The sequence below is a fragment of the Carassius carassius genome, chromosome 43 (assembly GCF_963082965.1).
Source record: "Carassius carassius chromosome 43, fCarCar2.1, whole genome shotgun sequence".
Lineage (NCBI taxonomy): Eukaryota > Metazoa > Chordata > Actinopteri > Cypriniformes > Cyprinidae > Carassius > Carassius carassius.
Genome location: NC_081797.1, coordinates 3,546,606 through 3,559,043, shown reverse-complemented (window position 1 = coordinate 3,559,043; position 12,438 = coordinate 3,546,606). Strand labels below are relative to the sequence as shown.

Genomic DNA, 12,438 nt, shown 5'->3' with positions numbered 1-12,438 from the left:
GATCAAAAAAGAAATGGGTGATAAAAGAAGCTACAAATGATCATTTTATCTAGCACGAAATTGTTAATTTGCAGGGCATCAAAAAGTGGTGATGCTGATTCCTGGCCTTCATCAGATGATGACGACGAGTTAGATTTGAGCCAAAAGGTATTTTTAACCAGTTCTGAATTGCACATGTATAATTGATTACAAATATTGTAATACTAGGTACGGTCATATAACGCTTTTTTTACAGAAACAGAAGGTAAACTTGAAGAAACTCATAAGCACCTCAAAAATAGAAAATGTAGGAGGTAAGTTTAAAATTTAAATGTTTTTGAGATGTTTGTAAGAATTGTGGTTGTGTTGTTGTAATTTGAAATCCCTACCCTGTAGCAAAGTCCTTTTAAGGCAAGACAGTCCCATTAGGTGGCCATCTTGGAAAGGATAATAGGCAAAAAAAAAACTGCTATTGTCCACTTGTATGGGGAAAGACTGAAGTGTTTAAAATGTTTGACTAAGCCTGTTACATTAACATTTTATATCAACAATTTACTAAATTTAAAAGGGTCCATTGAGCATTGTGATATGCTGTCTGTAGTCATAGCAGATCAGAATGCAGACAAATCCTGGGGCGGATCAGAGTCTGAACTGGACAGTGAGGATAAGGGTGCAATCCGCCCACCACTTTCTAGACCACTCCCCTCCAGCAGCACCTCCCTCCCACAACCCCCTGTAGCAACCCACCCTGCCTCTTTGCCCCACCCACCTCAGATGAGCTCTACTCCCTTCAGCAGCACCCTTAAGGTAACCCTCACTGTGCCTCTGTATGGTACATTGTTTAACTTTTCACTTCTTTATTGTTTTTATTCAACCAAATCCACCCTGCTGTATCAGGTGGGCAAAGTGAGCCTTCTGGTTCAGAGCTGCCTTCTGGTAGCAAACTAGATATGGAAGGCAATGAAAGTCCAGAGGACAAATCTGAAGAATGTGAAGATGCTGAAAGTGAGGGTGATGAAGGTGAGGAAGACGATGATGGTGAAGAAGAAGAAGAAGAAGAGGAGGAAGATGAAGAAGAAGATGAGGATGATGATGATGATAATGACAGCGATGATAAAGTAGATGAAAATGAACATGTTGAAGAAGATGATGAAGTGGAAGATGAAGAAGAGGAAGATGTTGTCGCTTGTAAGACAACAGGCCTTCCTGGGTTGCCCAAAACCATGGCTCTTGGTACAACAGAACAATCATGTATGGCTGATGAATATGTCAACCAAACTGAATGGGACATGATGGAGGATAGCGTCTCAGGAGGCAGTCCTCTGAAGGTAAAATCAGATCAAGAAAAATATGCTCCAGATAAAATGGACATGAAAGAAACAATTCCTGAAAAGACACTTTTTGGAGGTCCAATTCCAGGGATTCTTGATTTAGAGGATGGCTGTCTTGTGTCAGCCGTCAGAGTTGAGGCGAAATTCTCTGATGAGGAGGGAAGTGATGAGGCCAGTGATAGTCCAAGTCCTCCTGCTGAATGTGAAACTTCTTTACCAAGTGTGGACAGAACATCAAACCGAAATCCAGTTGAGAGCAAGAATGAAAACCAAAGTGATGATGATGATTGGGACGACGATGATGATGAAGACGAAGATGAGGAGCTTTTGAAGGCTGAGAAGAACATTTTCGAAGTGGAGCCCTCTCAAGGGACAACCATTAAATGTGATCCACAACTTCAAGGTGAAACTGATGAAGTTTCACTAAGACAAAATAATGGTATAGCTGATCTTGACACCAGCAATCTGGATGCTCCCTCATCACCACCTAAATCAAAGGCTTTAACTACTGCAGATGATGATGAAGATGATTGGGATAGCGTTGACGAGGAAGAAGAAGTGCAAACAAAGAAGCCACTGAACCTATTTCTGACATTGCTTGGACAGAAGGAGGCAGAGAGCCCTGAAGTATCTTGGGACTCTGGCTCAGACAAAAGTGATGGGTCACCTGAAGGAGATAAGGAATCAAACATGGAGATGCCAAGTGCAGAAAAAGACCAACATCAAGAGGCTTTGGTTCAGAATAACAGCACTTCAAAATGGTCATTGTTACAACGTATGGAGCACCTTTCCCAGAGTCCTTTACATGAAGAACCCACTGGGCACCTTTCCCAGAGTACTTTACATGAAGAACCTATTGAGTACCTTTCCCAGAGTCATTTACATGAAGATCCTCTTGAGCACCTTTCCCAGAGTCCTTTACATGAAGAATCTACTGAGCACCTTTCCCAGAGTCCTTTACATGAAGAATCTACTGGGCACCTTTCCCAGAGTACTTTACATGAAGAACCTATTGAGTACCTTTCCCAGAGTCCTTTACATGAAGATCCTCTTGAGCACCTTTCCCAGAGTCCTTTACATGAGGAATCTACTGGGCACCTTTCCCAGAGTACTTTACATGAACAACCTTCTAGGCACCTTTTCCAGAGTCCTTTACATGAAGAAACTGCTGAGCATCTTTCCCAGAGTACTTTCCATGAAGAATCTACTGGGCACCTTTCCCATAGTCCTTTACACAAAGAACCTACTGGGCACCTTTGACAGAGTCCTTTACACAAAGAATCTACTGGGCACCTTTCCCAGAGTCCTTTACAAGAAGAACCTACTGTGCACCTTTCCCAGAGTCCTTTACACGAAAATCCTACTGGGCACCTTTCCCAGAGTCCTTTACACGAAGAACCTGCTGGGCACCTTTCCCAGAGTCCTTTACATGAAGAACCTATTGAGCACTTTTCCCAGAGTCCTTTACATGAAGAACCTATTGAGCACTTTTCCCAGAGTCCTTTAGACAAAGAACCTATTGAGCACCTTTCCCAGAGTCCTTTGCATGAAGAACCTATTGAGCACCTTTCCCAGAGTCCTTTACATGAAGAACCAACTGGGCACCTTTCCCAGAGTCATTTACCTGAAGAACCTTCTGGGCACCTTTTCCAGAGTCCTTTACATGAAGAACCTACTGGACACCTTTCCCAGAGTCCTTTACATGAAGAACCTGGGTGCATCGATCAGAGTGATGAGAGTGTAACTATACCAGTGTCCATGATTGTTGGTCAAAGTGATGAAGAAAAGTGTACAAGTAAAGAGGATGACAGCCAAGTGAAGCAAATGCAGTATGACTTTGCAATTGGCTCAGTAAAGGATTCTGCAATAGATCAGATCTCTGATGTCTCTGAAGGTGAATCTATGTTGGAAGAAGATGATGGATGTATTGATGATTCAGATCAACCAAAGACTTCAAATCTCTCCAATAGTAGCCCAAAACATAACACAACATCAAGTCCAGCACAAATGGAAAAACCATTGTGGATGAGATCTCTCTCGAATAGCTCCACAAATTTTAATTCAAAGAGCCCAGTTCCAACAATTCCAAAATCTCCAACAAGTCCTTTCCCCAAACACACTTCAAGTCCAAGGCAATCAACTGCAACTAGCAATCAACATTCAATGGCAACTAGTCCACAAAACTCAAGTTCCTCAAGACAGTCGCCAAGTCCCCAACAATGTAGTCCATTGCCTTCAACATTTATCCATCTAGATCAAGACTCACAGGACATTAATAAATCTACAAATCCAGAATCTCCTCAACATTCAAGCCATATCTCTCAAGTTGAGGATGACCTTTTGCTAGAGTTTGCAGATGAACGACCAACAGAAGTGCTTGAACCAGAAACTACTCTTCAGGAAGAAATTCCCTACACCGTCATAGACGAAGTTTATCTCACTTCTGATTCTGACAAAGAGGATAGTGGGGAAGATCTTGAGAAGTTGCATGAACAGAACACTGTTAATACATCTGTAAAGGAAGAAAGATGTTCTAAGCAAGGATAATTGCAGGTACTCAGGAGATGGTGACTAGAATAGCCATAGCTTGTGGATAGGTGTTGACTTGTGGCTTGTAGTTAAAGCTTCTAGATGTGGTAGCTATGAATAGCGGACAAACTCTGAAGATGCATTCCCGAGAAATGTTCTTGCTCATCCCACTTGTTTTTTTATTTGTCTTTAATACTTTTATTTATCTAATCTTGTTGAAGTTCACCATTCTCTGCCAAAAGTTTATTCTGGTTTGAGTATAAAATTATTTGAGTGTTTATACTGGTTTGCAACTTATCTTCTTTTGAATAGGAAGAGGCCTCAACAGAGAATGAGGAAGAAGAGGATGAAAGGGAAGAACCGGGGGAGATGTGTGAAAAAGTTAAAGATTCTCAAAATGGTGCTAGCAAGGAAAAGCGAAGAGGTACATTTTAATCCTTTATGGTTTGAAGGAAATTATTGAAGGAACAATTTTTTACTTCAAATTTGTGACATGTCGTGACTAGGGCTGGGTATCGATTCAGATGTTCCAGATCGATTAGATTTTGATTCACAAGCTCTCAAATCGATTCGATTTCGATTCTCGATTCGATTTTCAATTTCGATTCAATTTTCTATACTCGATTCTCGATTCAAGTCAATGAATATAGATTTAATACAAATACTATATGTATAAAAAAGAAAAGTGAACATAAGTTTACAATTGAGTAATAAATAAAAATAAATTAAGTTAAATTAATTATTTTAGGTACACTTGGGTACATTAAAACAGAACTCATCTCTAATTGTCAGATGCATACAATTATGTTAAATAAATACAAGTTTGATGCAAGATGAAAAATGCTTTGTTCTTGTCCACAACACTATCGTCGTCGTCTTGCCTACGAAATCTAAAATGCTTCCATACCTCTGACTTTTTATGTGAAGGTGGCATCAACATCGACAAAGCACCTGAAACCCTTTAAGCCAGTGGTTCTCAACCTTTTATTCCAGCGGGCCACATTATGGTCCAAGTACAAGTCTTGCGGGCCGCGCGCATATAATTTGCATATCACGTTACCAATACAAGCCCACCTGATTTATATTATAGCCTAAATATTATGATATCTAATCGATTAGATTCATTGAAATAAATAAATAATTATACTTCCCATAAATAAAACACCTTATTCTGTCGGGAGCTGAACAATTTTGTGAATTTCGGCTCGATGTAATAACAGTACAATGAAGTTGCGATTGTAAAGCCTGTGTTATACTTTCCGCATTAGCAATCCGGACGCAGACACTGCCAGCGCTGACGCGGACTTCTTCCATTTATACTTCCGAAAGCGAACGCTGATGGTCCGCTCTGCAACAAACATGTGAACAAACAATTGACCAGAATTATTGCACATCGCTGTCTTTATATTCTTTATTGACGGATTGCACAGGTTCGATTGGCAATGGGCTTCTTCACACTGCCTGAACATGTGCAATTGTGCTTTTGAAGCCTACTAACCACGTGCACCTGTCCACTCGGTCGTCTGCTCAAAGCCTCGCCACACACTCTCCGATGGCGATTTTTACGTCACGCCTACCTAGCGGTCCATAGCGGACTCGCGGACGCAGAAAGTATAAGAGGCTTTAAGATGCAGTCTTTAAGACGCGCACAGTAGCATGACTTGACGCGCGACATTGCAGAAAATGTGCGTTCACCAATGTAGCCTATGTTTATCCACATTTCTTCAATTAAGGATGATTGCTGCGTATTATATGGTGTTTCCATTTGCTTGACCTCCTTCAAGTGAGTTACGGGGCAACCGAAAATCCTCCTTCACTACTGATACTGCGACTATTCTTTTTTTGTATGTGTTCAGTCGCTGGCATTCTCCACATTAATTTTTTTCTCCCTTTTACCGAACTAATGGCTGTTGATGACTATTTGAATTGAATTCTTGAAGTGCGCGCTTGTATGTGTTCGTAATGTTATGTGAGTAAGTCTGCTCATGTCTGAAAATAATTTATGAAAAACAAAATAATTTCACTTAAAAACATTAGGCTATAGCTTATATTTCTTTAGTAGCCTACATTTTTTTCAATTAATGTAAAAAATAAAATTAATTGTAAAACAAAGTTTTTTTTTTTTTCTTTTTTTGTGTGTGTGTGTGTGTGTGTTCAGCATATGGTGGGCCGCATTTGAATTCCTGACTGGCCGCGGGTTGAGAACCACTGCTTTAAGCACTGAATGATTGAATGACAGGTTCGTTGGTAACATCGCACAAGGCACATAAGAGGGTGACATCTAGTGGAGAAGATTTGTAATTAGATTAACGCTAATCTTACGTTCAATGTCTGCAGAAATAAATATGGAAAAAAATCGATTCATGGCCTTTGAGAACCGATTTTGAATCGACCACATTTTAAAAAACGATTTATCGAAAAATCTTTTTTTTTACCCAGCCCTAGTAGTGACCATATATATAATGTATTATATGACCATATAACATTCTTTGCATGTTTTTCCAGATTTCCTTTTAGAATTGGGACTCAAAAAGGAAGATGAAAATGACGAATCTCCCTGGGATTCAGAGGTCAGTCGCAAGACATATTAAACAAAGCAAAGCTGATGAGGTCTCACACGACTCACACGAACCCCGCAGCACTACGAGTTTATTTTGGATACTCTCCCCATTTGGCCATTTTTATTCCCTCTTTTATTTTATTTTCTGTTCATAAAAGCCTCTCCGAGCCACTATGTCTGTTGTTGGCTCCTCACGTTACATAACATTTTCCTAAAAAAAGGCCATACATTTTAAAAAAATGTCTTAAATTCAGTGTGAAGAGTATATTTATAATATATATTATAAATAATTATGTAATTTAACAAATTTGTAGAGATGAATTTGTATTCATTGAAACTGTAAAAAATAAACAGGTTGTGATTCTCTGTTCTAAGGTCATCTATGACCACATTTCATCCTGATGTTCTTTCATTTTCTCCTTGCAGTCTGGTTCTGAGAGCCCACAGAAGAAACAGGCCAGTGCTCAACACACTCCCGCCAAATCACATAGATCTATGCACAGTATTTGTGAGGAGAACACTGAAGGTAAGGATAGTAAGGAGGATAGTACTAAAGTAAGGATTGTTTAGTGATTTTTTTTTTTTACAGCATAAAAATATGATTGCATTTTAGAATGAAATACCATAATAGCTTTGTCTGTGTAGCCTTCTGCGACCATTTCATGCTTGAAAACTGCGAAAGATTGACATTTTCCATTGCTTCTGCTTAACAGATAGGACTTTCTATGCTAAATTATGCAAAGTTTATCTTATTTGTCTTATATCTTATCTCATTGAATTCCTTTGTAGACTTCTTATACTTTATACGTTAATTTATTTGGAAGTATAGGCCAACCAGAAGGCTGCAGGCCGATGGGTAGGCATTCGTGATTTGCTGTTGGTCTGCTGGATTAATTATCACTGTTACTGCCATTAAATTAACACCTTGTCCTCGAATCATGATCTCGTCTTATGCATCTATTGTCATCTGTGCAATTAATGCATGTGATATGACATGGCATGATGCTCAGCTAATACATGCTTTAGTGGGAAAGTTCCATTATTGTTGCTCATGTTAACAAGATGAATCCATTGAAATGAATTCACTCTCAAACCCCAGTTCAGAGGCATCATGGGAGATCTCCTTCGCTGCATGTGTGTGCTTGCGCACTCGTAACATGGAAGCTTGTCTTTGTCCGTTGATTTTCATGTTTTTTGAGGGGAATTAAACATTGTCCCTTCTTGCCTTTTAGGTTTAAGAAATGACAAGGATGATGATGATGAAGTAGAAAAGGAAAAGGAGATACCAGTAAGCAACATTTTGAAAGTTTTTGAACTTGATTTGCTTTTCCTAAATGAAGAACTATTTTTTGCTATGCAGTTTTTTGGTAAAATACATTAATGATTAGATTGTTAATAAAATCAATTTGTAATGTTTACAAAAAAACAACAAAAACATACTGACATTACCTAGAAAACAAAGTCTATGTTAAGCAGTAACACCTGATTTAATAGAGGAAAAAAATTGTGAATTATACTGATAAAATATTCATGTATTCATGTAGCACAAATAGTTGAGAAAGGACTAAGCAACACCAAGGTCATGGGTTCAATTCCCAGGAAATGCACAATCTGATAAAAAAAAAAAAAACATTTGCAGTGTAAGTTGTTTCAGATAAAGGCGTCTGCCAAATGCATGAATGTTAATGTGAATTCATAAATATAAATAAATAATTTTACTTTTCCTCACAGCCCAAAGTGATCAAAAGGGAGCCTGTCTCTGTTCTCAGTAAGCTGATGGATTCAAAAGAAGCTAATAAGAAAACAGGTCATCTCCTTTTTTTTTTTTTTTTTTTTTAAACACAATAATTAAATTATGTTGTAACATATTTGGCCTCTAATTTAAACATCTCTGTTCTTACAGACCTGATGGAAGAGCTTGGTTTGGGGGATGCTGAGGATCTTGAAGGTAATATTGATGTTTTTCGTCACTAAAACATTTCCTGAAACAAATTTTGAATTCAGTTAATTGGTATGTATGTCAGATGTGTTCATGCTTTTGTCTTAATTTACACAAAATCAAATCACCAATGGCCTCCAGGTCAGATATGCAAGCACTTATTCTCTGTGTGCTTCCATTAGTTCATTGATAGTTCTGCTGATACTTGCTAATATCAAAGCCAGGGCCCAGCAGTTTCAGTTCAGCTTTTGCCATTTTTCCTGTTTGCCTGGCCTTTTTCCACATGATTCCCTGTCATTTCTCAACTGGCTTCTGTTAAATGGAAAAAAGGATGAAAATAAATACATGTTTTATATAAAATATACATTTAAGAACACTCTTTCTGAACCTGATTGGCTTGAAAGATCTGCAGTCAGAATGTCCATGAAATCTCTTCAGTTCCAAACTGTTAGCTTCTTTTAGGTTTGCATTTATCATTTCTTTTCACTGCCTCACATAGATGCTTCAGACTGGGACTCCGCCAGCAGCATCAGTAAGGCCAGTAAGAACTGTCCAGTTCATAAGCTAGACGAGGAACCCCTCTTTGAAAGCCCAGCAGCTTCCACACTACCCATAATACCTCAGCAACAGAACATGGACACCAGGGAACATAAAGAAGCCAATCCAGAGAGAAACAAACCCACAACCTCAAGCAAAGCACCTCTACCTAGTCCACGATCTCTAAACCCAAACGCCAGCTCAAAACCACTGCCACGGCTGCGCTTGGACTCCAATCAGAGGCCAGAGAGTGAAGGTAGAACTCAGAAACTACAAATCTTAGATTTAGTTCAGTAAATATATATGCTGATTAAATAATTTATTTATTTATAGAATTGGACTGGGATACGGACCATTTCAGTCCAGCCAAGAAGACAGCTTCACTGCCAAATGTTGCTGAGCCTGATGCAGGTAAAACTGTGAGAGTGAACGCTCAGGGTTTAATACTTCTCATTGTAAGTGATATTACATAGTAACACGAGTGAATTTCTCTTCAGTTCATCAGCAGAAACCCAAAGCTGAAGATGCTGAGAGTGAAGACAATTCTGACGCAAGCGAAGATGTAGATCAGGTGGGCAATTCATATAAAAAAAAAAATTCACTCTGTGAATTCTGCCAAATTTAAATAAGATAAAAATAATAATCTGATTAAGCATTTAATTATTGAAAATAATTGCAAATTATGTGGCAAAATTAAAAATAAAACAAAATGAAACAATTAAAACGATCTACAAGAGCACTCAAGACCCACCTTCTGATTAACAGTATTTACACACAGGTCGACTGATGATCGAAAATAAAATAAAACCTGAAGCTTTACATTTTAACTTGATTTATTTCACTGTTATTGCTTTAGCATTAAGAAAATTTCTCTAAACATTATTTTACTTTTTACATTATTGCATTTAATTGTATTTAGTATTGCAAATACATTTTATATAATTTGATAGAGAAAAACAGTATATTGTAGTTTTTCAATGTAAAGCTTGATCATATATTGATTTATGAATTTATTTTATATTGAAAGAATATGCCTTTAATAAAACTCTGCCTCTTCTTATTAAATTAAATGTTGAAAATACAGTCTTTAGCCTGTTGGAAGCTCCAGTGGTGTTTCTCAGATCACAAATGCAGACGTGGTTTTATGTTTACGCTGCGCGATACACAACGCTTAAAAAGACAGTATAAGTCAGTAATTATGTCCCAACTGGATGCAAAAAATGCCTGGTTTGTAATAGATTTTATTGGTTTTGTCTCATCTGATGTCTGAATCATGAACGGATCTTACTATTTAACCAGATCTTCTTAGTGAACCAGTCGAACCAGTTCACCAAATCAAACTCAATTGTTTGAAACGGTTCTTGTCTCCAGTAACACTAATCCACAAATTACTTAAAGGATTAGTTCACCCAAAAATGAAAATTATGTAATTAATAACTCACCCTCATGTCGTTCCAAACCCATAAGACCTTCGTTCATCTTCAGAACACAGTTTAAGATATTTTAGATTTAGTCTGAGAGCTCTCAGTCCCTTCATTGAAACTGTCTGTACGGTATACTGTCCATGTCCAGAAAGGTAAGAAAAACATCATCAAAGTAGTCCATGTGACATCAGAGGGTCAGTTAGAATTTGTTAAAGCATCGAAAATACATTTTGGTCCAAAAATAACAAAAACGACGACTTTATTCAGGATTGTCTTCTCTTTCGGGTCTGTTGTGAGCGCGTTCACAGCACTGAAGTGTACTGATATCCGGTTCACGAACGAATCATTCGATGTAATCGGATCATCTTGAACCAGTTCACCAAATCGAACTGAATCGTTTGGTACGGTTCGGGTCTCCAATACGCATTAATCCACAAATTACTTAAGCTGTTAACCTTTTTAACGTGGCTGACACTTCCTCTGAGTTCAAACAAACCAATATCCCGGAGTAATTCATTTACTCAAACAGTACACTGACTGAACTGCTGTGAAGAGAGAACTGAAGATGAACACCGGGCCGAGCCAGATAAAGAACAAAAGATTGACTCGTTCTCGAATCAAGAACCGGTTGCATCGGGTGAGTCATTAATGACATAATTTTCATTTTTGGGTGAACTGACCCTTCAAGTTATTCGGCATATAAACATGCCTAACACGTTTGATGGGATGTGCACGAGCAGAGCAGCTGGACTGAGTCTCGTGCTGCAGACCTGGGAGACAGCATCACATTATGTTAAGGGGCGTAACAATTCGATAGCTGGCCAATCACAGCATACTTTGCTTTTTCAGAATGATGAGCCTTGTAAAATCGGCACATTTCAGAAGGCGGGGCATAGACGAGAAACAATAATGTATATTATATGGAAAATAATGTGTGTAACACATTGCATTACACCAAATACACAAAATCATGTTATTTTTAGCAGCATCATATGACCCTTTTAAATAAGGTGTTTGTGACAGTGATACATTTTAAATGTCGGAATGAGTAACTTGCATGTGTCTCGCGTTTGGTCTGAAGTCCTTGTCAACAACACTTGTTTGGTTTTTCATTGTTAATTCTATTCTTTTGTCTAATTGTGCAAACAAAGGCAAAAGAGGCATTACAAGCATCTTACGTAGACATAAATAAGCCATCTAACCATGAACCACTGGAGTGCCCAACCTCTCCTAGAGAGGACGAACAAGAGGAGAAATCAGATGAGATTCCCTGGGAGGAACGCTATGAGAAAATCTGGGTGGATAATGAAAAAAAAGAGACCAAGTCTCAATATAAAAACGTGGCTGATGAACTAAAAGAGAGGTTTGGAGAACTGGAGCACAATGAACCACCAAGTGGGCTTTCAGAGCAGGAGTGGAAAGAAGATGAACAATATGATGAAGAGGAAAAGAAAGAGGTGGAAAAGGAAGTAGATGATGAAGATTCCAGTGAGGAAGAGGGAGAGCCAGTAGTGCAGCCCACTTTCCGGGCGAGAAGTGCCATACTTTTGCCCATCCCAGAGCAGAGAGAGTCAGGCCTGGAGGACTCACAGTCTGAAAGTGTCCACCGCACGGTTAGTGTTGAGGTCAGTGATGCAGAGCTTCCCAGTGACCAACACAACCCCCAAATCATCCCAGAAGTCCTAACAGATGATGCCCAGGAGCCAGAGAACCAAGCGGATCACTGTGAGGAACCTAATAGTGGAAGCAAAGAAAATTGTCCGCTAGATTCTGGAAGCAACATAGACAAAGAACCTGAACTTTACAGACCTTCAATGCATGTTGAGAATGAGCTACAAGTCCCATCTAAATTTCTAGAAGTGCCCTCTTCTGACTCCGATGAGGTAGACGATGGCTTGTGGAAGTCTAGACTTGAGGTAGGACCCCGGGAGGAGTCTCAGACAAACTTTAGAAGAATTTCAGTTTTGCCTCTGTCTTCTTGTTCTTCATTTACATAAACTCAAAACGTGAGGAAAAAGCTTCAGCTTAAAAAACAAAACCTTCTGTCATCTTGTAATGCTGCCCAGATGCTGACAGGCCAAATTACACAGCTGTTCCCTATCTCTGGTTGTGCTAATCATTAGATCTGTTCTGAAACTA

General features: G+C 38.8%; 1 protein-coding gene across 1 annotated transcript in view; it reads left to right on the top strand.

The window, feature by feature from the left end:
- si:ch211-272n13.3 (ankyrin repeat domain-containing protein 26) overlaps positions 1 to 12,438 on the top strand; it is a 39,898-nt gene that overhangs the window by 4,483 nt on the left and 22,977 nt on the right. The window contains exons 9-22 of the mRNA XM_059536541.1: positions 75 to 147; positions 236 to 293; positions 581 to 786; positions 4,152 to 4,263; positions 6,345 to 6,409; positions 6,826 to 6,925; positions 7,632 to 7,687; positions 8,131 to 8,206; positions 8,303 to 8,347; positions 8,459 to 8,479; positions 8,838 to 9,131; positions 9,209 to 9,286; positions 9,373 to 9,446; positions 11,451 to 12,215. Of these exons, the coding sequence (XP_059392524.1) occupies positions 75 to 147; positions 236 to 293; positions 581 to 786; positions 4,152 to 4,263; positions 6,345 to 6,409; positions 6,826 to 6,925; positions 7,632 to 7,687; positions 8,131 to 8,206; positions 8,303 to 8,347; positions 8,459 to 8,479; positions 8,838 to 9,131; positions 9,209 to 9,286; positions 9,373 to 9,446; positions 11,451 to 12,215 (2,023 nt within the window). The remainder of the gene's footprint in view (positions 1 to 74; positions 148 to 235; positions 294 to 580; positions 787 to 4,151; positions 4,264 to 6,344; positions 6,410 to 6,825; positions 6,926 to 7,631; positions 7,688 to 8,130; positions 8,207 to 8,302; positions 8,348 to 8,458; positions 8,480 to 8,837; positions 9,132 to 9,208; positions 9,287 to 9,372; positions 9,447 to 11,450; positions 12,216 to 12,438) is intronic.